This window comes from Camelus dromedarius, chromosome 23 (assembly GCF_036321535.1).
Source record: "Camelus dromedarius isolate mCamDro1 chromosome 23, mCamDro1.pat, whole genome shotgun sequence".
Classification (NCBI taxonomy): domain Eukaryota; kingdom Metazoa; phylum Chordata; class Mammalia; order Artiodactyla; family Camelidae; genus Camelus; species Camelus dromedarius.
This window is the reverse complement of record NC_087458.1, coordinates 3803892-3827576: the sequence shown is the minus strand read 5'-3', so window position 1 is coordinate 3827576 and position 23685 is coordinate 3803892. Positions and strand designations below refer to the sequence as shown.

At 41.9% G+C, this 23685-nt stretch overlaps 2 protein-coding genes and 2 non-coding genes across 7 annotated transcripts; 1 reads left to right on the top strand and 3 right to left on the bottom strand.

Annotated features, from left to right (window-relative positions):
- Positions 1-5515: 5515 nt before the first annotated feature.
- On the bottom strand, positions 5516-14293 carry MRPS21 (mitochondrial ribosomal protein S21). Its single transcript, XM_010996719.3, has 3 exons — positions 14185-14293; positions 13649-13754; positions 5516-5837 (listed from the first exon to the last, which is right to left on the bottom strand). The coding sequence occupies exons 2-3, from the start codon at positions 13729-13731 to the stop codon at positions 5657-5659; spliced, it is 264 nt and encodes an 87-aa protein (XP_010995021.1). The 5' UTR covers positions 13732-13754; positions 14185-14293; the 3' UTR covers positions 5516-5656.
- Positions 14294-15283: 990 nt separating this feature from the next.
- Positions 15284-22993, bottom strand: CIART (circadian associated repressor of transcription). Of its 4 annotated transcripts, none has more exons than XM_064477715.1 (6): positions 22178-22993; positions 21062-21233; positions 20818-20893; positions 20498-20576; positions 20207-20318; positions 15284-18946 (listed from the first exon to the last, which is right to left on the bottom strand). In XM_064477715.1, exons 2-6 carry the CDS (start codon positions 21161-21163, stop codon positions 18422-18424), a joined length of 894 nt encoding a protein of 297 aa, XP_064333785.1. In that variant the 5' UTR covers positions 21164-21233; positions 22178-22993; the 3' UTR covers positions 15284-18421. The 4 variants fall into 4 exon arrangements, with proteins under 4 accessions (XP_064333785.1, XP_010995014.2, XP_010995020.2 ...); XM_010996712.3 differs by lacking the exon at positions 22178-22993 and adding an exon at positions 22024-22169 and having other exon boundaries at positions 21062-21466; XM_010996718.3 differs by lacking the exon at positions 22178-22993 and adding an exon at positions 22024-22166 and having other exon boundaries at positions 21062-21357.
- Positions 15746-15848, top strand: LOC116148240 (U6 spliceosomal RNA). Its single transcript, XR_004131759.1, has one exon. It is a non-coding gene; the product is annotated as a U6 spliceosomal RNA (small nuclear RNA).
- Positions 19335-19407, bottom strand: TRNAA-GGC (transfer RNA alanine (anticodon GGC)). Its single transcript has one exon. It is a non-coding gene; the product is annotated as a tRNA-Thr (tRNA).
- Positions 22994-23685: the final 692 nt, after the last annotated feature.

Below are 23685 nucleotides of genomic sequence, written 5' to 3'. Positions count from 1 at the left end.
AACGTGAATGTTACCTGAAGCAGAAATTAGTGTGGAGAATAAGTGCGCTATGGTTATACTAGATCTAAAAAGCGGGGCTTCTGCGTTTGGAGTAAACGCGGACTTTCTGGCAGAATTTAAGGGAGTCGTGATCACTACCATTAGCCACCCCTACTTAACCTTTGCCCCCCCCCCCCCCCCCGCTTTTTTGTCTCTTTCATTCATTCACTGAACAAAGAATTATTGACTGCCTATTACTTTGTGCCCGGCATCCCCTGAGACTCAATATTGTTTTATGATTAAGCAAGAGCACAAATCTTAAAGCCAGACTACCTAGATTTTTATTCGAGCTTTCCCGCTCATTAGCTCTGACATTAGGCAAGTTCCTTAAGCCTTCTGTTTCCTCACCTATAAAACAAATCCAACCTCACAGGGTTGCTGTGAAGACCACAAGATGCCTGAGGGTAATACACTTAAAACAGTGCCTCTCACAGAGTTCAATAAAGCTACTTGATACATAGTAATATATCCAGTTGCCTACATAAATGTATACTAAACATTCTAAATGTACATGATGAAAGCTGATTCTAGCCACCAAATATCCCCCCAAAATAATCTCCCCCAAATCTTCCACATCTCACTTAGTGGCAACACTATTCTTACATTTGATGACAAATTGCAATTATAATAGAGTAATCACAGTTCAGGCATACAAAAAAGGAGTCAGGAAGCCACTGATGATCTGATCTCAGGCACATCTCTGCCCCACTGAGAACTTGAACTTTCTTTGAACTGTACCAGACCAGGGACACCATCAGTGGCATTCAGAACAACACCTGCCAGCTACAGCCTTATGGTCTCAAGGTTTCCCCTTGTAACTATATACCCATTTCAGACCTCAACCAATTCTACTTACCAAGCACCCTTACCTCTTGCCAGTTCCAATTATAATTCTTGATAAAGAACTCATGTAACTGTAACTTATTGCCTTTATAAGCCTTCCTCATTTTGTAGTCTGGTGCAACACAATGAAAGTGCTTCCTGAACCTGTGTTCTCCCTCAGTAAGACCCTGAATAAAACTAAACTTACAACTCTCACGTTGTGTGTTTTTCTTTTAGTCAACACAGTTATGCAGGCCAATAATCTCAGCGTCAACATGGACTCATTTCTCTCCAGTTCATCAGCAAGTTACATAGGCCCTACTTTAAAAATATATACAGAACCCATCTGCTTCTCTCCACCCTCCACTATCACCTTTATACTTGGGTTATTATAGTAGACTCCTTACTGCTTTCTCTTCCTTCCACCTTGTCCCTATTTAGTCTGATCACAGTAGCCAGTGATCACATTGACACAACAGAAATGTCATCACTTCCCTGCTCAAAACTATCCCCTGGTTTTCCTATAGAGCAAAGTGCCCCACAACATCTGTGCCCCACTCTATTACCTCTGTGATCTCATCTACCAATCTTTCCTTCACTCATTCAGCTCCACATCTCCAGAACCCTGACCCCTTGTTGCTCCTTGAATGTAATTTCACCTCAAGGCCTTTGCACTTGCTGCTTTCTGCCTGGCTGGCTCTTCATCCAGATATTTGCCTGGTTTGCTCTCTCACTTTCAGATTTTTATTCAAAATTAACCTCAGTGAATCTTCCCCAACCACCCTATTTAATTCTGAATCTTGCTTGGCACAGTTGATTACCCCAACTTTTTTTTCTCCTTTTCCTTAGTACTTATCACCACTTATGGTACTAGTACTAGATAACCTAATTACACTTATTGCTTATCATCTGACTCACTCTGCTAGGAAGTTAACTCCATAAAGGAGGAATCATTGTTCACTGGTAGATCTTAAATGCCTACAATAGCACCTGGCACAATTAAATATTTGTTGAACTACAGAATAGACCTTTTTCAGCAGTGGATCTTGCAGACTTCAGAACCTGCTGAATTCTGGTTTCCTTAAGAATGGAAATGTCTTACGGGCAGGAATTGTGTCATATTGTCTGTATCTCCAGGAACTATGATAATGCCATTGTTCCAGGCATGTTAAGGGCTCATTGCTTTCCTCATTCTATTAATAAGCCTGTATTTTTTATTTTCTTCAAAATAAGTCTCTAAACCTACTGACCCTTTAAACCACTGTTTCTGAAAAGCATGTGTGTTGGTGAAGCATAACTTGGAAAAGCATGTCCAATATTATGACACAATTTCATACATGGAAAATTAAACAAAAATACTGCTATTTCTAGATTACAAACTACAGAAATTAAAAGTCCAAGACGTCTTCTTAGATAGTAGCTTCACAAGGAAATGTAGTTATTCCCTAGGAAGGCTATTAGAATTTCCCAGGTAGCACAAGATTTTTATATTTAAAAACTGGTTTTAAAAGTTTTAGAAATATATTCCAAAACCCATCTTCCCTGATGATGCAGCATGAAGTAATGAATAAATCCTGGCTTTGAGTAACAAATTGAGGGAGGCTGCAGCTCAACTTACTCATGCCTGTTTCCTCAGTCTATCTACAGAACCTAAAACCAATGTTTTACATAATATTCACTCCGAAGTCTGTTGAATGAGCAAACGAGTTCCAACTCTGCAGAGCTGTCAATTTAGTTCCAGTGCTTTTAACTGCTTGTACTCAATTCCCCAGAGGGAAATGTTCTTTCAGGAACTGATTTTATTTCCAATATTTGGAATCTGATGTGTTTAAATCCTTAGTCTCACAGTTACTAGCTGTGATTCCTTTGGGTAATTAATTTTTCTGAGATTGTTTTCTCAATTATAAAATAAGATTAAGAATCTCTACTTTAAAAGAGTATTCTAAGGATTAAATGTAATATATAAAACATATTTAGTGTAACATTGGCATAAGGATGGACATATAGATCAACAGAATAGAACAGAGCCCAGGAATAAATCTTACATATACGATCAGTTGAATGTTTACAAGGGTGTCAAGACCTTCAATGGAGAAAAGACAGTCTGCTCAACAAATGGTGCAGGGAAAACTGGACATCCACATGCAAGAGAATAAAGATGGACCCCTTCCTCACACCATATACAAAAATTAACTCTAAGTGGATCAAAGACGTAAACCTAAGAGCAAAAACTATAAAAAGTCTTAGAAGGAAATGAGAAAGTCTCCGTGATACTGAATTTGGCAATGATTTCTTGGCTATAACGCCAAAAACACTGCAACAAAAAAGAAAAAATAGATAAACTGGAATTCAAAATTTAAAAGTTCTATGCCTTTTCAGTTAACATATAGGCAAACTCTCATTTTGTACTTAGTGCACTTCTGGTAACTTTAAAGTACAATGTCAGAATTACTCAACAAAGTCACAATTGTAAAGAGGTGCCTTTTTCCAGAGAACATTGTAAGATCCTTAAATTATGATTGGAACAGGCCTGTTAGAGGCAACCTAGTGGAAGTCCAAGAGATGCCATGGGTGCCTAAGGCCAAGGTAGGAGGTACTGTATCTATTACCCTGTTAACTGTGTAAATACTAAACCACCCCTCTCCTGAACCCAATGTAGGAATAAAAATATTGGGGCAATCCCCACTCATTAAAGGACCATGTGGTATCCTCTAGTTTCCCAGAGCAAGGTCTTTCTCCCTTCCATGACAGCACAAGCTGACGGGGACTTCAGCCAGCCTGTTAACCCCTTCTCACATGGGCCTTCAAAACTGGCTACCTGCTACAACTGAACATTATTCACTGCTCCCGGGAACATGAACAATGGTGAGGACTGGAGATTAGGACAAGCAGGGGATAATTTCAGAGACAAATTCCAGACCTTAGCCACCCCTTGGTATTTTGGAGGGAGGTCAGAAGCAACTTTAGCCTCAGAGAAAAGCTGCCAAGTAACAGGCCCAGTTCTGCTACCACAAACATATCCTACCATTTTGGCAGGAGCCGGGTCTTTATTTTTTAGCAACAGCAATTGCCAGGAGGTAATACCACACCATGGCTCAAAATCATTCAAAACTGATATATTAAAGATCAAATTCAGAGACTGAAAGGTAATTCAGAATTTTCAATGTCTAACTTGTTAAAATGAGATTGTACAAAAGTAACAAAGTTGAAGACAATCTGTATATTGAATTTCTCCAACCACAATGTAAGTTTCTAGAGGGCAAGGACCAGATCTTCTGTTTCTAAGCTATTTCTGTGTAGTGCTCAATAATATGCTTTATTCACCATGGGCCTTACTCCTGATGAGCGAAAGAAAGATCAAGCCCTCAGAAACAAGGAACAGTGGTTCCATCAAATTACGGTTATTGTGAAAGGGGAAAAAAGATACTGAAAAGGCAGAATTAAGGCCAGAAGAAATCTGAAGCCATGCTACTATACCACAAGGGGGCAATATTTGACCACTAGTAATCTGGAGATGCAGGAGACGGGCAGTCTGCAGCTGTTACTTTTTTGACACCGTGCTGAGGGCTGCAGTCAGGGTGAGGGTGGGCCAGCCACCCCTGCCTCCTTCAGCACTCTTCTACAGGGGTTGGCATCAACTCTTCTACTACCAGGCAGGGCTGTCAGGGGACAAAGGCCAGGCAAACACAGCAGGAGAGGAGGAGAGCAGCTGGTCTTACCACAGCCCCAGCTGTCAAGGATCACATAACCAGGAGCGCCTCTGGAGGAGAGGAAGGGGTGGTAGGAAGGCACCACTACCTGGAATCTCTTTTGAGTTCTCTAGTGAAGTGACTTTAAAATTTTTGTAGGCACCAGAATCATTTGCAGGGATTGTTTAAATAGATTACTGGGTTCCAACCTCAATTTCCAGTTCAGAATGTCTAAAAATTGGGACCCCTAAATTTGCATTTCAAGCAATTTCTCAGGTGATGCTGATGCTGCTGATCGGAAGATGACATTTTGAGAACCATGCGGTAGGTATCTCTGGCTCTGTGCCCTTCCTTAACACTCCCATTTCCTCTTTCCTACCATCCATCTGATGCTTTTCCACCATTAACCTCCACTAACCTCCTTTAGGAAAACCAAATGAAAGACAAAACAGGAGTAAATATCAGCATTCCTCTGGGCAAGGATTCCAGCTCTCTACTCTGGCTGATGGGTGTTTCAGAAGCAGAATTTACTCCAAATACATACATGTTTCCTCTCCTGCCTTTTACCTAATAGTTGGGAGGCAGTTCAGAAAAGAGGAACAGATGCTTTTCCAAAAATAAAACCTTGCTTTGGGTTTCAAAAAAATTGGTTAGAAAACAGTAGATATACTCCACCACGCTTTAGAAAATTTTTCCACCTCTTAGACTACTTAAATTTACCATTTTTATCATTTAAGTGTACAGCTCAGTGGCATTAAGAACATTCACACTGTTGTGCAACTATCACCACCACTTATCTCCAGAACTTTTTTATCTTCCCAAACTGAAACGGTAGTCAATAAATAATTTCCCACTTCCCCACTCCCAACACTAGCTCTTGGCAATCGGCATTCTACTCTTAGACTACTTTTTGACTCAGTGTCTTTGACTTCATGAGAGAGAGAGTCCACTGCTGACTAGTGGGATTGCTTCTATACATGCAGGCCTTCTTACATGTATGTGATTGAGTTTATTGTAGGAAGGTAAGAGAAAATGGGGTTGAAGAAGGAAAAGAGGTGGAGACAACTGGATAAGGGTTTTCATACTGGGCCTCCTATCTCCAGGCCTCAGCAGCCCTGCCATGGATCCGCCCGATTCTTTCGCATCAAGAAGTTGATCTTGCGAGCCATTTCCATGTTGTAGATTCGCCGGCAGGTTTCATAGCTTTCCCTCTGTCGCCGACGGCAAGGCTTCTCGTAGTATCGCCGTCGCTTTATGTCCTCAATGAGCCCATCCATGGTGAGGATCCTGTATAAAGACAATGAAGTTAGAGGCTTGGGCTCATTATTATTTCCCAGTTTCACAATGGTCAGAAGTCAACTAATCAAACAATTGGTGTCTATAAAAATTATGGTGTGAAATGGTGGCAATACAATACATTAGCTGCCTACATATACAGGCCAGGTCCCAAATAGTAATATGTGAGGGGGAAAGAAGGCAATTAATTTTACAGTCTTTGTTCTTGGGGAATTTATAGTCATGGTCTTGTTCTCAATCGTTTTTCTCCCACAACACACCTGAGGGATATTTGAACTGTGAAGGGTAAACAGGCTGCCCTATTTCCATACTCCTTCCTTACACCAATTATTGTAAAACATAAATTGGATTGTGTCACTCTGATGTTAAACAATCTTTCACAATATACAAAATAGTCTAAGCCAGTGGTTCTCAAACTTGTCAGCATATTAGAATCACCAAGGGACCTTTTAAAAATTCCAAATCCTAGACCACACTCCAGGCCAATTAAATCACAAGTGAGGAGGGACATGGGCAGCGTTTGTTAAGTTCCTCAGGTAATTTCAATGTGCAGATAAATTTGGGAACCAAGTCTAAGCTCAATGCCCTAAACAACTGAGCTCCCCACTCTCTCTAGCTTTATCTTTAATAACTTGCCCTACAAAGCCTTTGTCCAGTCACACTGAACTAGGGGCAGTTCTCCGAAAACACTACGTATCTATTTTTTTTACCTTTGCTCATGATGTTCTCTTAGAATATGATTCATTTCTTTCTCAGTTTTATAAAATCATTTATTTTTCAAAGACCCAAATCAATGGTTACCACATTTGTAAACTGGTCCAGGAGAAATTAACTCCTTCCCTCTGTTCACAAAACACAGTGGTTCTCAAACTTTAGCATGCAACAGTCACCTAGAAAACTTGTTAAAACACAGATCACTCTGCCACCTTCAGTTTCTGATTTCATATTTCCAGGGTGTTATAATTTGCAATTATAACAAGTTCCCAGGTGATGTTGCTGCTGATGGTCCAGGGAGAACCAATGCCACAGCACGGTGTTAATAACGTTCAAAGCACTGATTAGATAGTATTATATTTAGCATGTTTGATTTTTTAATCTTTTAAATCTCCCTTACAGGGTTGTGTGCTTTCTAAGGTTAGAGGTAAGCTTTTTTTCATTTTGGCATTTAATATAAGACTTGGCAGAAAGCAAATTATCAGTCTATGTATGACAAAAATGAATCCTCTATGTGACTGACACACATTCACAGTTCACGGGATTAGCTGACTTTGTAATAGACACAGTTCTTGGAAATATTAGCTCAGAAAGCCTCAATAACATTACCTTCACTAAAATGGCACATTAGTGTTTAGATAGCATTTTACACATCCATAATGTTAATCATAATTCTACGAAACTGACTAAGCAGGTAATATCATCTTTTTACAGATTAGAAAACTGAAGTTCAGAGAGGCTGACTTGCCCAAGTTCACAAAATGGAGCTAGGAGTAAAATTCAGGTCTTTAGTGCGGTGCTCTATAATACCACTCTGCTTCTCAAACAAAAGCCACAGAGGTTTGAAAGACAAATGACTGCAGTGCCCACGGGCAAAGGAATGATGAGAGAAGAAAGAGCTGAGCCAGCCTTCTTAATTAGAGTGAAAAGATGCAGGTCAAGAAGACATGGCATACTGAGGGAAACGAATTGATCCAGTATCTAAGCATTTATTTCTGTCTGGACTTGTTTATTGCTGTTTAATGAAGGCTACTTTTTGGACTAGAAACAAGTATATTAGAGGAGAGGGAAAAAAAAAGGAAAAAAAAAGTGCCTGAAAGGAAAAGATTGGATATATAATTTAAAAGGGCTAGGAGACTGGATTTGAAGAGAGACTATGAAAAGAACAGAGCCCCTGGATATGACTTCACCCAGGAAGAGGATCCTACTGGAAAGACAAAGACAGTTTAAAAGTAGGATGAAAGAAAACTGCAGAAGGACGAGAGCATTTAGACACATACTAAGGTACCTTACTGGAGTTTCAAAAGGTTCTGAAACAGAAGTGATCATCTTACCAAGTAAAATGTCTATGTGGTCAGGCAGAAAATCAAGACAAGAAAAAAGAAGTAACAAAAGAATGTAAGAATAGAGGAGGGGAAAAAATGAAAAGATCAGTGGCCCCCAACATAATGATGAGGGTTGCTAAATGGTGTTCCCTCTATGGTTCTACTTTCAAAATGAAAACCAAGTAAATTCTAAGATGCCAGGTGAGGATTCCCTTCCTTACCCTGCACCATCTACTTATCCTAAAAAGGCATAGATAATCTTCAAATGCTCTAGAATCCCTGCAGTAGAGGCATCTACTCATTTCTAATAAAAAGGATGCTGGAAGAGCTGTGTAGAACTCATGAAGCAAACAGAGAGGGTGTTGACTAATGATAATTCTGCTTCCAAAAGTGGTTCAATTAGCAAACCAAGACGTTTAGAGTAAACAGATCAGCCTGTAGTTTGGGCGCCTAGCAACCCAACACTGAAATCAGCCACCAGTGTTAGTGAAATTCAACAGATTATGTAAAAGGAGCTGAGTTGCCTGGGCTGGGGGAGTTCGGGGGTGGCAGACTCACATGTCAGTGTAGCCAGCCTACGTCAGGACCAACGTGTCCACAGAAGGACTCAATGGGCCTAGAAGCTCACCTACCAAGAATAAAAGGGGTCAACTGGGCACGCTTCCAGTATGCTTGCTTTTCCTTGCCTGGGGGCCAGCCAATCACGCAGGGCTTCCTAGCAACCTCTACTCTCCATCTCCTCATCCCAGGGCACCAATGAGGGCTCTTGGTTATATAACAATCATTTAGTGGCGGTCTCACTGGGCAGACACATAGGATGTTTCCTTAGTAAGACTACCTCTGTGCTCCAAACATGCTAAAGCTTTAACCACCTTCCTCTCTTCTCATTTGCTCATACCCATTGCAGTAATTAAACCATAGAACATGCACCTTATTTTTAAACTTCCAACTATCAGAAAGCTGAGAGAGAGGAGGAGAAGCCTGGGATGTAAGAGAGAGATACAGAAAGGATAGCCTGAGGACATTAGGGAAAAGAAGAGGAAACGAGTAAAAGTGCATCAGAAAATACTGTGGATGAACTTGGAGAGGACATTAAGCTAAGTGAAATAAGTCAGAAAAAGAAAGACAAATACTATACGGTATCACTTATATGTGGAATCTAAAAAATATAACCAGTGAAAATAACAAAGAAGCAGCAGATATAGAGAACAAACTAGTGGTTACCAGTGGGGAGACAAAGGTGGGGAGGGGGTATTAAGGGGGTAGGCGATTAGGTACAAACTATTAGGCATAAAATAAGCTACAAGGATATATTGTACAACATGGGGAATATAGCCAATATTTCATAATAACTATAACTGGAGTATAACCTTCAAAAATTGTGAATCACTATATTGTACACCTGTAACACATAATATTCTACAGCAACTATATTTCAATACAGGAAAAAAAAAAGGACTCGGGAAAAAGAAAGAAAAAAAGAAAATACAGTATTTGACAGATAGGAAAACTGGGACACTCCAGAACCAGCATGTGCACATTTGAATACTCAAAAGTCCTTGCCTAGAAAATTATTCTAAGAGCAAAATATTTGTTCACTTTTTTCCCTGAGGTGAAAATACAATTTAAGAATATACAGCTAACACTCCAAGATAAAAAGGAACAGAAATGCAGCTTCCAAAGGAATAAATCTAAATTGACAAAATACGTATCCTCCCCAAAGATTATAAAAATCACTGCCATAATACTTGCCCCGAGCTGGCTTTTTCCAACCATACACTCTTGCATTGCTTTCCCAGACAACCCCAAACACAAGCTTCGAATTTTCTAAATGCATAAGGAAGCCTAAAAGAGATCATCACACACCTCAGGCTCTGAGTCTATGGGACTTGAATCTCTTCATTTATTTTTCTGCCTAACCACTCCTCTTCTTTCTGATCAAATTCTTTTCTTTTTAAGCAATGTAAATAGTTTTTCCCAAAACCCATTCCTACATTGGTGTTTCAATCCTTGAAGTGAAGAAAAAGTAACACCACATTTCTTACCTAGGATACTTGACAAAATGCCAAAGGGTACTATCTAAAGACAAAAATCTCTGGATAAATTTGATGTATCTGCCTAGAGGACCAACTTTTATTAGAGGAGAAGAGGGAGCTCTAGCCCTAAAACAGATGTAATGGCAACAGATTAAAAAAAATCATCTAAAATTTTAATTTAAAAAAGAGAGACCTAAACAATAATTTTTTAAAAAAAGTAAGTAAGAAAATAAGGAGACTTCAAAGAAATTCCATATTTGCTTGTAGTGGAAGAACCTCTCATAGGTCCTTCACTCTCCTCTGCTGTTAAGGATACTTTGGGAGAAAAGCTTGACAAACACTAAAGTAAGGGAGTGACAGAAGATAAAGGAACATTTACATTCATTAAGTAGACATTATGGAGAGCTTTCTATGCACCAGGCACTTTGGTAAATGCAAGGGATACATAAGTGAAAAAGCACAAATCTCTGCCCTTAAGAAGCCTATTAAAATCTCATGGGACATTTTTAAAAATGCTGCTGGCCGGATGCCACTGCCTAGAGACTCTGGGCCCTGGAATCTGGAGTTTTGTAGGGTTTTTTTGTTTTTTGGTTTTTTTTAAGATTCCCCAGGTGACTGGTAGTCAGGATCAAAAACCACATAGTGTCACACCAGTCTCTTGCTGTTTCTGACTAAAATTAGCATTTCTACCCAGGAAAAAAGTATGTATAAAGTACTATCCATCTATAAAAAGAGAATCTTAAAAGTAGTATGAGGCTGTTGTTTAACAAAAAGGAGGAAGGGTGGGAGGGAGGTAGGAAGGGAAGAAGAAAGGAAATTAATTTACAGATATTTGAAAACTGATTCTTAACAAGAGATAGTACTATGCAAGGCCAGATGGCAGAAGGTATCCAAACATGCCTCACTTTTTGCCATTTATTTCTTCTTCCCGGAATCACCTACACCCACTCCGTACCTGGGATCATCAGGAAGGATTTTTAGATAAACTTAAAAAAAAAAAAACACAAAAAAACAGAAAAACCAGGAAAAGCAAAACTCTAATGTTAATTAAAAAAAAAGAGGTATTTCCTAAATAGGAATTTTGTAAGAGACAGAGATACAGATTTGTTTATAGTTAGTTAGACCAATCCCAGACAAAGAAATTGGAAGAGTCCTCTCTCAGAAGGTGGAGCTGGCCTTCTGCTTTCTGCAGACCAGGTATCAGTGGAGAGATGATCAACTCCTTCAGGCAGGAAACTAGAAATATTCTGTTCTCAGGTTTCTAAATTTTTGTAAGTGGAAATGGGGAAGAGGGAGCAGTGCATACAGAGGGAATAAATGCTGTTATTTCCGAATGAGATTAGCATTAGGCTATGGAGAAGGAGCCTTGGTTGGAAAGTATCACTGTCTAGAAGAAAAGTCATTCCAATAGCAGCAGCAAACTAGATCTTCATGACAAAACAAAGCTTAATTATTCTCTCATTTTTTCACCTCCAGGCCCCCTTGAGCATAACTTGATAATCAAGGAAGATAAGAGACAAAACAGTTAAAGCAAACTGAATCTTTCAAAACAAATCCCCTAGGAAACAAAACCACAAGGGTAAAAACTTCCTTCCAGTGACTTCCAAATTATGGCAATAGCTAACACATAATGCCTACTATGTGCTAAGCACTGTTCTAATTCATTTATATTACTATCTTAATTCTCACATCAACCCTATGAGGTGGGCACTATTAACAGCTCCACTTTATAGAAGAAGAAACTGAGGCAGAGACATTAAGTAGCTATTCATAGCTCATGAGGCTAATAAGTGGCATAGCAGGGATCTGAACCAGTCAGTCTACTTCAGAGTCTGTGCTCTAAACTACTAAATTATGCTGCCTCATTTATGTGAGAAAACTATTTTCAGGCCTGGCTTTGGTAAAAAGAATTAAAGCTGTAGCTATTTTCTTGAAACAATTATAAGAAATGGTTCAATAAATAATGCTGCACTACAAATTGTTTTGGGTTCTGTCAAAGAGCTGATTCCCAAAAACAAAATTCTTGTTTTTGTGTTATTTGCACTTTTGGAATAGGAGAGGTGAAGGGAGCTAAAGCTGAGCCTTTGGAAATTTGTTCTACCATCAAGTAACAGCTGCCCTTTGACATCCCTCAACAATATAAACATCTCAATCACCCTGGTTAGAAGACCCACTTAAATCCACCAAAATAAATCATACAGAAAGACTTACAGGGAGAAGTCAGAAAAATGGTGAAGCAATCTACAAGACTCCCTTTCCCCAAATTCAGCATTTCATCTCACTAGCTAATTCACTATAGAGTCTGCAAAGACAGTCATTTGGTGCTCCCAGTATAGGGGCAGAGGAAGATCATTAGACATCTCAACCCTTCCAAAGACATGCCACTTAAAGGTCTGAAATAGGAGAGATGGGAATGAACAGTGATAGAGTAAAAATGAAATAGGATTATCTTACTACCCTGTACTTAACTGATTATCTTTACTTTCAATGTAAGTGAAAATGCAAAGGGAACAGCTTCTGCCCAGGGATACGACTGACATGCACTGATACTGAGTGAGGTAATGAGGCACCTTAGATCAGATCCTTTGAAAAGACATACAAACCATCCTGAGCCTGCTTCTCAATTACACAGCTTCTGAGAGCATCTTTGTCCTCATTTACTACAGTCTTCTGCCATCCAGCCCTCCACACCTAGAACTCTTTGTTAAGAACAAAGTTCTCTTACGTTTACCTTCTCAGTCCCCAAGAACCCTACCTATCTTTAAACCCAATCACATAAGGATTCCTTAACTGGAGAATGACTGCCATAGGTCTCTCCATTTCCAGAGAAACTAGTAAATAATCTAGTAACACAGAGCAAAGAACACTGTACTAGAAAAATGTGTGTTTTATGCTTCTTCCACCATTTGGTAATTGTGTGACCCAAGCAATACAATTTTCTTTTCTGAGGCTTCTCTTACTTCTGAAGTAAAGTTACCACCTTAGTGGACTTAAGGCAGAGGGCCAGCTCACATATTAAGATCTCTTTCACAAAATTATTTGATAATTCAACTCAAGAAGCATTTGTTTCTCCAAACTCTGCTTCACTGGGGAGAGAAAATGATAAACGAAGCATGCCCAAAAGTCAAAACCCTTATAACTAGTGATAGGGGAAGATAAAGGAACTATCTGCTTGAGAAACCATAATAGGAAGGCGTTCTTTTATTACGGTCATTCTAAATCTTAGCTTAGGATTCAAAACCTTTCAATACAGCTTCTCCACTCCAGTCAGTTCATTTCCATCTATGTGTTTTTGCTTATGCTGTAAACTTTCTCTGAACCTGTAACACTTTCCCATCTTGCTTCTGTAAGACCCCAAATACGAGTTCAGCTTTTCCATTAGCCTTGTCCTACATCAATCCCTCACTCAGCTTTCTGTATACCATGTACTATTTTCCCGCTTCCTAGCAACTTTATAACTGGTTCCCTTTGGGCTCTTTTAAAAGTCTTGGGTAGAATTCAGGTTCATCATCAAAGGAATGAACACTGATGAATAAGCTTCATACAGTCGGGTTCTGGGAAGAACTTCAGTTTTAAGGTACTAAACTGAGGGGCTGAGAAGTTTCAAGACTGTGAACACCGGGGCTAGCACTGGTTTGAGACAACCTATGACGGGGAAGGGAGAGAATAACCACCGCACTTCCCAAGAGAGCTGGTCTAGGCATGATTCTGGTCTCTTACCAGTTACCTGTTTAGGGTCCTGTATGCACCTTCCACGTTCCCTTCCTGTACCATCACAGTCCTGGCAATGAACTTCAGATGTTTTGCCATGACCTTGGATTTAAGTCTTCAGTCTGCAGCATGGAGGAAAAGGGAATAAAGCACAGAACCCAGGTAAGAAAGATAATCACAAGAGAACACACACTGTACCGCGTGGCTTATTCAGGGTCTGGAAATGCAACAGGCTCTGGAACATGCGACACAGGGGCACTTGCAAGTCCTCATATCCTAGAAAGTACACGCGAATCGTGTTCAAGACTCCCTCGTTTTCTTTACCAATATAAACCCTACCATAGGGAAGAAAAGAGATGGTAGCAGGGCGTCCCCACTTTTGAGTCACTTGGCCGAGCACGGGAGGACCGGGACGCGGCACAGGCCCCTCGCCCCGCCCCATTATCGCTAACGGTTCCAGGAGGGTTTGAGGTGGGAATTGGGAACGGAGCCTTTCTCGGGGCTTAGGAATGTGGGCAACAGCCTGCAACCGCGCCATCCCGCCACACTCACCTTCCTTTCGCCAACCTGTGCAGGGACCTCTCAACTCTCACCCCTCACCCCCCAGGGTCCAGCCGACCCAGAGCCCGCCCCGACCGGAAGCGGAAGCTGTGTAATCTCCAGCGCCGCGCAGACACTGAGGCTGAAAGGGGAGGGACGTTACGTGGAAACCATGGCAACCTTCCCGGTCCCGGTTGACGGTTTCTTTACTCCGTCCCCCACGGCCAAGTTTCGAGCCTGGACTCTACACCTTACAAAGTGGAATGCTTGTTGCCTTAAATTCCCCCCAAACAAGTTCTTCGCCTTCTCGTGGAGTCACCGTCCTTCGGCCTCGGCCCCTGAGGTCAGCCCGAAGGGATTAACATGCCCCTTAATCCTATGAAATGCGAAATAGATATTTAATCCATTTCTTCTTCTGGAAGGAAAATGAGGGAAATAGGCGAAGTTCCTGAGCATGCTTCCTGTTTTCTCTTCCAAAGGACACAGATTCTTTGAGATCTGACTTATGTATGAAAACAACTTCACACCCCTCATCTGCTTAAAAACTAAGGAAAATAAACGAAATGAATATACCATGAGTTTTCTATAATACGACCTTCCCAGCCATTTCATGAAGTAAAGTGAAATCACTAAAGAATAGGAAAAACACCTGCAGGATTTAGAATCAAAGATTCTTTTACGTCAACTTCTATCCCATTTGTCTCCTAGTGAGACTTAGTAGAAATAGCTCCTTTTTAAATTTCTTCCTCACTGTGGAAACAGCTTTCCTTTTATTTGTGTGTTACTTCTACATATGTATCCATTTATGCTTATTCACATAAGTTCAGATCCACTGGGAGAGGCTACTGGAAAACAGTAAGAAAAGGCTCAAAAGGTCCCAAGCAGGTACTTACACAAGGTTCTTAGAGTACACACAGGCGCGCGCGCACACACACACACACACACACACACACACACGTAGATGCAGCCTCATCAATTATGCTAATGGGACTCATGCAAAAACTGACGCCTGCTTTAGAGTAAGCCAGGTTCAAAGTATCAAAATAGAGCTAGACTGGGACATAATTATGTTTATCGATAGACTTTTATTGAATGTCTACTTTGTGTCAGGAACTGTTGATACCACTCTAGTATCTCTTGGACTACCAAAAGACAATAAGTAGCCATAAAAGATAAATAGTAAAACAAGATAGCATATGCAAAATAAATTACATAGGCAACAGCATAAATTGGTGGAAAAGCACTGGGTTGAGGATCAGGAGATCTGGATTCTATCCAAATTCTGATACTCATCAGGTGTATGACCTTAAACCAGTAGTCTGCAAAGTACTGCCTCCAGGTCAAATCCAGCTTGTGCCGTTTGTTTATGTATTAGGTACGGCTGCTTTGGGCTACAATGGGTAGTTACAGCAGAGATGTATAGCCCACAAAGCATGTATCTGTCTGGCTCTTGCTGACCCCTGACTTAAACTATCAGTCTATTTTCTTATCTGTAAAATGGAACTAATAGTGGCTTTTAATCACACAAAGTTTGTCATGGGAATCAAATGGGATAAAATATAAAAATACTTTGGTGCTCGCTTCGGCAGAACATACACTAAAATTGAGATGATAGAAGATTAGCATGGCCCCTGTGCAAGGATGACATGCAGATCCGTGAAGCACTCCATATTTTAAAAAAACACTTTGAAAGAAAGGAAGGAGAAAAGTAACATTTTTGAGAGCCTACTATATACCAAACCTTTGTACTAGGCATTTTATATAACTGATTTCATTTGATGGAGTAAAGGGCCAAAGACTAAGCGCATATATCATGTTTAGTGGGAGAATAATCGGGGGAAGGACTTGAGTTAGTCATTGAAAAGAGGGCAGGGTTTAGTTAACAGAAGCAGGAAAGGCTGGGCAAGGTGAACGGCATGAACAAGAGTTTAGAGGCAAAAAGGCTTACAGTGTTAAGGGGCAAATAAATAAACTGGAACAGGAAAATTACGCAGGGGAGCAGAGGAAGAAACAGAGATCTTGACTAAAGGTTTTGGACTTTCTTCTCAAAGTACTGGAGAGCCAATGAATAGGAAATGACATGCAAAGCAATGTTCCAGGAAAATTAATCTAGTTACCAGTGAGAAAGTATGAGAAGGAAGAGAGGTTATTGCCATAATCAAGGTTTAGACCAGGGAGGTGGCAATGGAATGGACAGAAAGAAATGGATTTTAAGAAACATTCCAAACACAGAATAAAAAGTATTTGGTGACTATAAATAGCACCACATTTTAAGCCTCATTATCTACAAAAATGATGGTACCATCGATAGTATCAACAGAAGAAAAAGAGACTGTAAAAAAGCAGAATAGGACATCTCTAAAGGAAGGATAATATTTTGATTGGTGAACACCAGAAAAGGCACCTGGCTGGAAACCAAGAGTTCTGTATAATACATTGTATTGTCTTACACAAGTTCCCTAAGTTTCCTCATCTATAAAATGAAGGGGTTGAATTAAATACAAATGGTACCCTCTTGGCTCTAAAATGCTGCAATTTTAGATAAGTTTTAAGTGTTAATAACATGTAAATGGAACTATCCAGCAGAAATGGAGACATTCAGTATGCCATCTCAGGGGAAAGGTTGGGACTGGAGATAAAGCTTCAGCTGTCTTCTAAGTTGAGGCAATAATTAGAGCCATGAAAGACAATGAAACCTTGAAGTGAAAGAATGTAGTCAGAGAAAAAAGCCAAGGACTGAGCCTAGGGCAACACCTACACTCTGGAGTGGGCAGAAGTGAGGCTATTAAGAGACCTAGAAGTTGTTGCCAGATTGGTAAGAGGAGAATTGGGATAGTGTGCTGTCATGGGATCTGAGGGAGGAGGGTTTCAGTAGGCTTTACCAAGAGCGTCAAATGATAAGAGAGTATGAAGTGCATAGTCTTTGTAAAGGCCCCTGGACCTAGCTACTGATTGGATGGAGGAAGCTACATTATAATACTCTGATTCTATAAGATCACTGGTAACTTAAGAAAGTGTAGTAGAGCTAGGCTGCAAGAGTTTAAGGACTGAGTGGTAGAAAGGAGAAAGAGTACAATTAGACTACTGTGTCAAGAATTATGGAGAAAAGATGAGAAAGGGTAATCAGGCTCAAGAGATTTCTCAAGAAGGAGAGACCTGATCACATTTGTAGGAGAAAGAAAGAATAAACAATTCAATAACAAATTGATGTTACAAGAAAAAGAGAGGATAAGTGATACAGCAAAAGTTCCAGAGGTGAAAGGTAATCAAAACACAAATGGAGAAGTTCGCCTTAGAAAGGAGGTCATGCTGTCTGACATAAAAGGAGACAATAATTCACTGAGAACAAAGGACTTGAAAAATAGGTGAAAGATGTAAAACTAGCTAAGAGAAACATGTTAAGTAGCCAATAAGCAGTTAGTAAAATGACTGAGTAGTCTGATACATTGCCAAGGCTTAGGATAGGAGATGACATGGTTTTGGTGGAAACTGAGACAAGTCAGAAAGTAGTAATACATGGAAAAGGGTAGATATAGGTAAATTCACAGACTTCATTTTTGCCTCCTGATGACACTGGGTAGCACCCACTTAGCAGCTGCAGCTTTTTGAATAAGGATGAGGCCCAGTATCTGAGGGGACTTCCCATTCTGACAGATTTAAGGCACCCCTTCCTCTTCAAAACTGGCAATCACAAAGGCTGTTCTGGCTTTTGTACCTCTCCTCTGGCAGCAGTAGATTACATATGCACTTATCCACAAGCGCCAACAGCTCGCAACGAAGCAAAGGGCTACCCCAGAGCAGTAGAACCTGCTAGTCTGGGCCAACTGGAAGATTGCAAGAGTGAGAGACACAAAGGGAAAGGTACTAGTCTCTGAGCCTGAATGAAAGAACAAACCCAACTCTGAGCCCTATAACTGCCTCAAGGATCTTCCCTAGAAAAGATAGCAACAGAGAGTCCCATTTCCTCTCCCACAGGACGTATATTGTCCCATCCAGACTTCTAATCTGGTGAGCGCATGTTCACAAACATTCCCATCCTCATTTTTCTGTTCAGCTCAGAGGATAAATATTGTTATTGGAGGCAGAAGGTTTAAATTTCCCCCAATCAGCAAACTGTTTAGTATAAAATTTCTTTAATCAGAAAGGATTTCTCTTCCCTCAACACAGATACACACATTAAAAGTAAAAAAAAAAAATGCAGGAAGACATCTATTTACACAAATTAGAAACTACGATGTCAAGTCCTGGATTAGGGGTTGAGAGGGTAGACATCAGGAGCAGCTGGTGACTGGCTTCCCATCTGCTCCAGGTGTCCCATGGTCATCGCTCCAGTTATGGTGGGTAGGCCAGGAGGGGGTGGGGTACAGCTCCAGTCTGATGGCAGAGTCACTGGCAAATTGTGGCAACAAGGCCCCTCTCCAGATAGTTTCTTAGGTTCACCAGGGATGACAGGAGATGCTGCAGCAGATGGAACTGGAGTGACTGGAGCTGACTGGGTGAAGGGCTGTTCTCCATGCTGGAGGAAAAGGATGACACCAATGCTGGTTCCAGTGCCTACAGGACCATGGCTAAAGGAGATGGTACCTGGAGAACTGAGAGGGGGATTGCAAATTGGAGTGGTGTGGATCCAAGTGAGATTCATAGTTGGCCATTCAGTGAGGTGCCAAGGCTGCTTTGGTTTCGATACTAGCTTCCCTAGCTGTGTCTGGTCCATCTTTTCCATGAAAGGTGTAGAAGAAGATGCAATTGGGTAACCGTGGTGGTTTGGAGAATGCTATGGATGGGGAGAAAAGAGAAAAAAATTATGTAAGAAAGCTTTCAGATCAACTCCACTTGGTTGCTTAAAACTGCTTTCCTTGGGAACTCTGCAATGCTGACATACTTTCTTTTATGCAACAGATAATTTCCTGCCAAGCCATGATTAAGTAAAAGTTTTGGTAACCAAAATGTACTTTCATTTTCTAAACAAATTCTTGAGGGCTTACTATGTACCACACACTATATAGGCACTGGATATCCAAAAACATACAAAGTAAAACAAACAGTCCCATACATTCTTATTTATAAACTAATTCATTTTAGAACTTCTTTCGAGAAAGTCTACTTAAAAATTTTTCTTTCAGGGGAGGAGGTAATTAGGTTTATTTATCTATTTATTTTAATGGAGGTACTGGGGATTGAACCCAGGATCTCTTGCATACCAAGCACGCGCTCTACCACTGAGCTATACCCTCCCCCACTAAAAAGTCTATTTTTAGTTGGAATAATCACTTCCTAATTTCTGTATTTTAAATTCTAATTTCATCGGCTGAATTCCTTAAGAAGTATAAATTAATATGCAGGCAAGATCCTCCTGCTTATTTTTAAATCAATTATTCCCAGAGCAGTAATAACTGTGGCTGATTGAAAACAAGAAGGACTGTCCATTGTCTACAGAAGACTTTCTCCTCTCTATCATTTAAGTGCCCCCTAAATACTCTATTACTTGAAGGCACAGAAAATAGATCATTCCACACCAGGTCTAAGAATCTTTCCAGCACTCTCCCTATGGGTGCCCCATGGGTGATACACCTCTTAGACCTCCCAGTGATATACATCTTATGACCAGTCCTCAAAACCCAAGCTTCCACAGGGACCCAAGAATACTTGTGCAGGTGTAAAAAGAGAGAGAGGAAAATGGTTTTAGGGGAAGCAGGGGAGAAAAGATTTGCAGGGAAAACTGAGGACTCTTCCTGCATGATTCAACTGGCCAGGTGAAAAGCCCCCTGAATCCATGCAGAAAGTGGATAAGCTGCAACAGGAGGGATAGGGTTAGACTTTGTGGTGTTCTGCATGATGATCCAAACAAAACAGAACCAAAGAACATCTAGAAACCAAGACAATGAAGGAAGTTCAGGCATTCCCTTTCCTGAAATGAAACTTGTTGAAAAGATGAAAAGACCCCAAAGAAAATGGAAGAGGGAGCCCATTTCTGCAGGTACACTTCATTTCTTTGGCTATTTCCCACCTCTTCCTCAGGTTTATAAGTTCTTACCTGGGTCAGCTGGTGCCTACTACTATCCAGCGATGACTTGTGGGCAGCTATATGAGGAAACCAAGTCTTTAACATCCCTTCTACCTGTAGCAGAGTTCCTAGATAACGCTCTCTACGAGAAACACATTTAAAAAAAGCCATTAGATGTGAAAACAGCAACAGGACAAGATTGGAGACATCTCTTTTTTTAAAAATTTTTTTTTTATTGAGTAATAGTCATTTTACAACGTTGTGTCAAAGATATCTCCTTTTTTTTATGAAGCACTGAGGAAAGAACCAAGGGGGACTTACCCCATCTGTGGCTTCTGCAAAACACCTACAATACGCTGAATCCTGTCCATTGCCACGCTCTGCTGGAAACTGCTCAATCCTGGGGTCAGGGTGAGAGAAAGAGAGAACAAGGATTGAGATGTAAGAATTTAGTTAGGTAAAGTAAGGTCAGAAGGGGGTTAAAATTCATGCACCTAAAGAATTTAAGTCACAGAAGAAAAAAGGAATCATCCATATCCCAAAGACTTAAGAAAAATGCACATTTAAAACATATTTTAAAAGAGAGAGAGAAAGAGGGAGCTAAACCTAGCTCAAATGAATGCAACTAACCAGATAATTACCTCTCTCAAATCGACCCATCTTCAGCCCATTCAGTAAGGCTGTGAGAGGGCGTATGAATCCTTGGAGCTCTTTACACTGCAGAGAAACAGGACAAAAGGCATGAGAAGACCAAGAATTGTTCACACCAGTACTGATTCTTCCATCTCCAAATGTGGGAGCCAATACTATCCTCACAGGGTCCTTACGAACAACCTGGGTACTAAATCACTCTGGTCGTGTCTCCTTTCTCCAGTTTTCTCTTACCTTCTGAGCAAAGAGCAGGTCTCCTTCTGTGGTACACCCCTGGATGTTTAGACAGATTTCCAGTTCACCGTCTCTTGATCTTTTGACCCCAGATCCTGACATAGAAGAAACCAAGACCCGCTGTTCCGAGCGAGATGCTGTTCGTCCGTTACTGGAAACCTTGGGTCGTTGCCTGCAGCGGATAGGACCGGGGCTGGGCCGAGAACCTCCCCTCTGCCCAACAGTGTCAAGCTTGGGGCCATGGGCCCACTTGTCTTCCCCCTCACTATCGGAGGGAAAGCCAAAGTCATTGTTCACTGGGGAGGTGGAAAAAGAGGAAGAAAGAGAGTAGGAAGAATAGGAAGAAACGCTAGATGGAGAATCCATAGGGCAGCTCCCGTAGTACCCAAAGATGGGGACCTGCAACTGAAGAGCAAAGCGAGGGCGTTTGAAACCAGAACCTGAGGATTAGGAAACGGACTGGGGTGTACTATACGCGATAATAATATCTCTTCTCTCCCTCCCCAATATTACCTGTCTCGGGGACAATAGAAAAAGTCATCTTCCCACCTCTTCCCCTCCGTTAAGAATCTGGACTGCCTCTCTGGCCTCCGCAGAGCAGCTGTGAGCCTGACACAGACTGTTCTTTCTTCCCTCAGAGTAAATTACCTGATTTGACACCTTCCCCCAGTTCGTCTGCTCTGTTCCCATCCTGTCCCCGCAGCGAGCCTCTCTACCTGAGGTCAAGCTGCCGGCGAGCCGAAAAGCTGCGGCACCCGAACCCACCTAGGACCGCACCTCACACAGACCTCTCGCCACTTCCCAATCTTTCTGATCAGGATCCCTGCGCCGGACCACCTCCGGTCGCGCCTGTCACGTGATGCGATCCCTCGCAATACTCAGATCTGCGTTAGGTCCCTAAGCCCACTCCCTTCGGGTCTGATCCCCCTGCACGAATCGCTCCCTGTTCTGAGTCTCCTCACCTGTGTCGGTCGGCTTAGCCCAGGCTGTCTCCAGATCCTTCTCAGACTCTCGGGTCTCGGCTACCCACCTCCGCCTCTCTCCCACTGGGTCCTGCCCCTTCCCCCTCCCAGACACGTGCAGCTCCGCACGTGCCTTCCCCCTGCGTACACAGACCTCGCATCCTCATTGGTTGTCTAGCCGGTGGCACGTGACTCCCGTCACTGAAGTTCACATTCCATTTGCTACAGCATACAGGGGCTCGGCCAATAGAGAGGCAGTCAGGTGACGATTGGTTGGAAGGTAAGCATTTCGTGCTCCGCCCCTACATGCGGCTAGCGAGGAGGACCCCGTGGTGAGAAAACGAGGAGGACGGAAAAAGAGTGGAAAAGAAGGGAGGGGAGGGAAAGGGCGGAGCCTGTGGCCTTAAATAGGGTGGTGGCGCGCCTGGAGCGGTGCAACTGGCGTGTGCAGACTGGTTGTGCGACTTGAGGAGTGAGCCTCGAGACGTGGGACTCCTGGCTCTTCCTTGGAGCCGACCCCTCTGCCCCCTCTTTTAGAGCCTCATCTCACGAGTGCAGCACGTGGAAACCATCAGCGAGTTGCGTCAGCAACGTGTGTGAGAGAATGGATGTGTGCCACTGTATATCCTCTCCCCGTCTCGGCGGCTCACCCCTCGTGACTCCCTGGTCTCTGTTTCACCCTCCCCTCCTCCTCCTCCTGCAAGCTGGGTGCCTCCTGCCCTGCTGGGTGAGGAGGGTGGGGACTGCTGCCGAGAACACCGCGTCCTCTCTCCGGCTCCCGCTGGGGCGGCTCCTCGAGTCCTTTCCTTACATAACCCTCCACGCACGTTACCAGCTCAGATGCCAGCCCGCCACAGCTCCAGAGGTCAAAGCCCAACTCGGTTGTTCCTGACTTTTATCTGGGCTCCTCGGGCCCTGCGCCCTGAATTCTTTGTTTCTTAGAACAAGAAACGGAAAGGGGAAAGTCCGTGATCTCCTAGATTATGCCTTTGTTCAGTTTCAGTTTTTTCATTTGTCCTCTGGAGAAGATTTGAAGGAGGGAGGGTGGCAAGTCCAGAGTTTACTATTCACTGCCCCTCGCAGTACTGAGAGCACAGTGAAGAGAAGGGGTTAGGGCTCAGGGACTTGTGGGCTAACTGAAGCTATAATATCAAAGAGACCGCAAGGGGGCAGCCTAGTTCTGATTAGGGTGTCAAGGAATTGGGGGGGGGGTAGTTTGTCCCTGTATGCCCTAATTACAGAGAAAGGTACAGAGTTAGGGGTGGGAGGTGGAAGGGGGGAGGTAAGCGGAGGAGGGTGTGAATTTTAAAAATCTATTTTAAGTACTTTTCGATATTTTACATATGTTTAACAATGTGCTTATTTTATAAAAAGGAAAAAGGGTTCTACATAAACTTCAACTCTCTTTCTGCAAACACACTATCCCAAAACCATATATGATAAAGTGAAACAATAGAATTAGAAGTAATTATAAGCTGTGAATAAACCTGTTGTTTGTGGGTACTTTTCTTCATTCTTCCCAAAATTTCAGGCTTTTTTCCAAGTCCTAATAATTCCCTCTAGTTCTATTGTCACCTAAATCCCTTTCTAGCCTACCCTTCCCACAGCCATATGCTAGTGCTCTCTTCAGTGTTGTGGCTTCAGAACAGACTCTCACAAAGG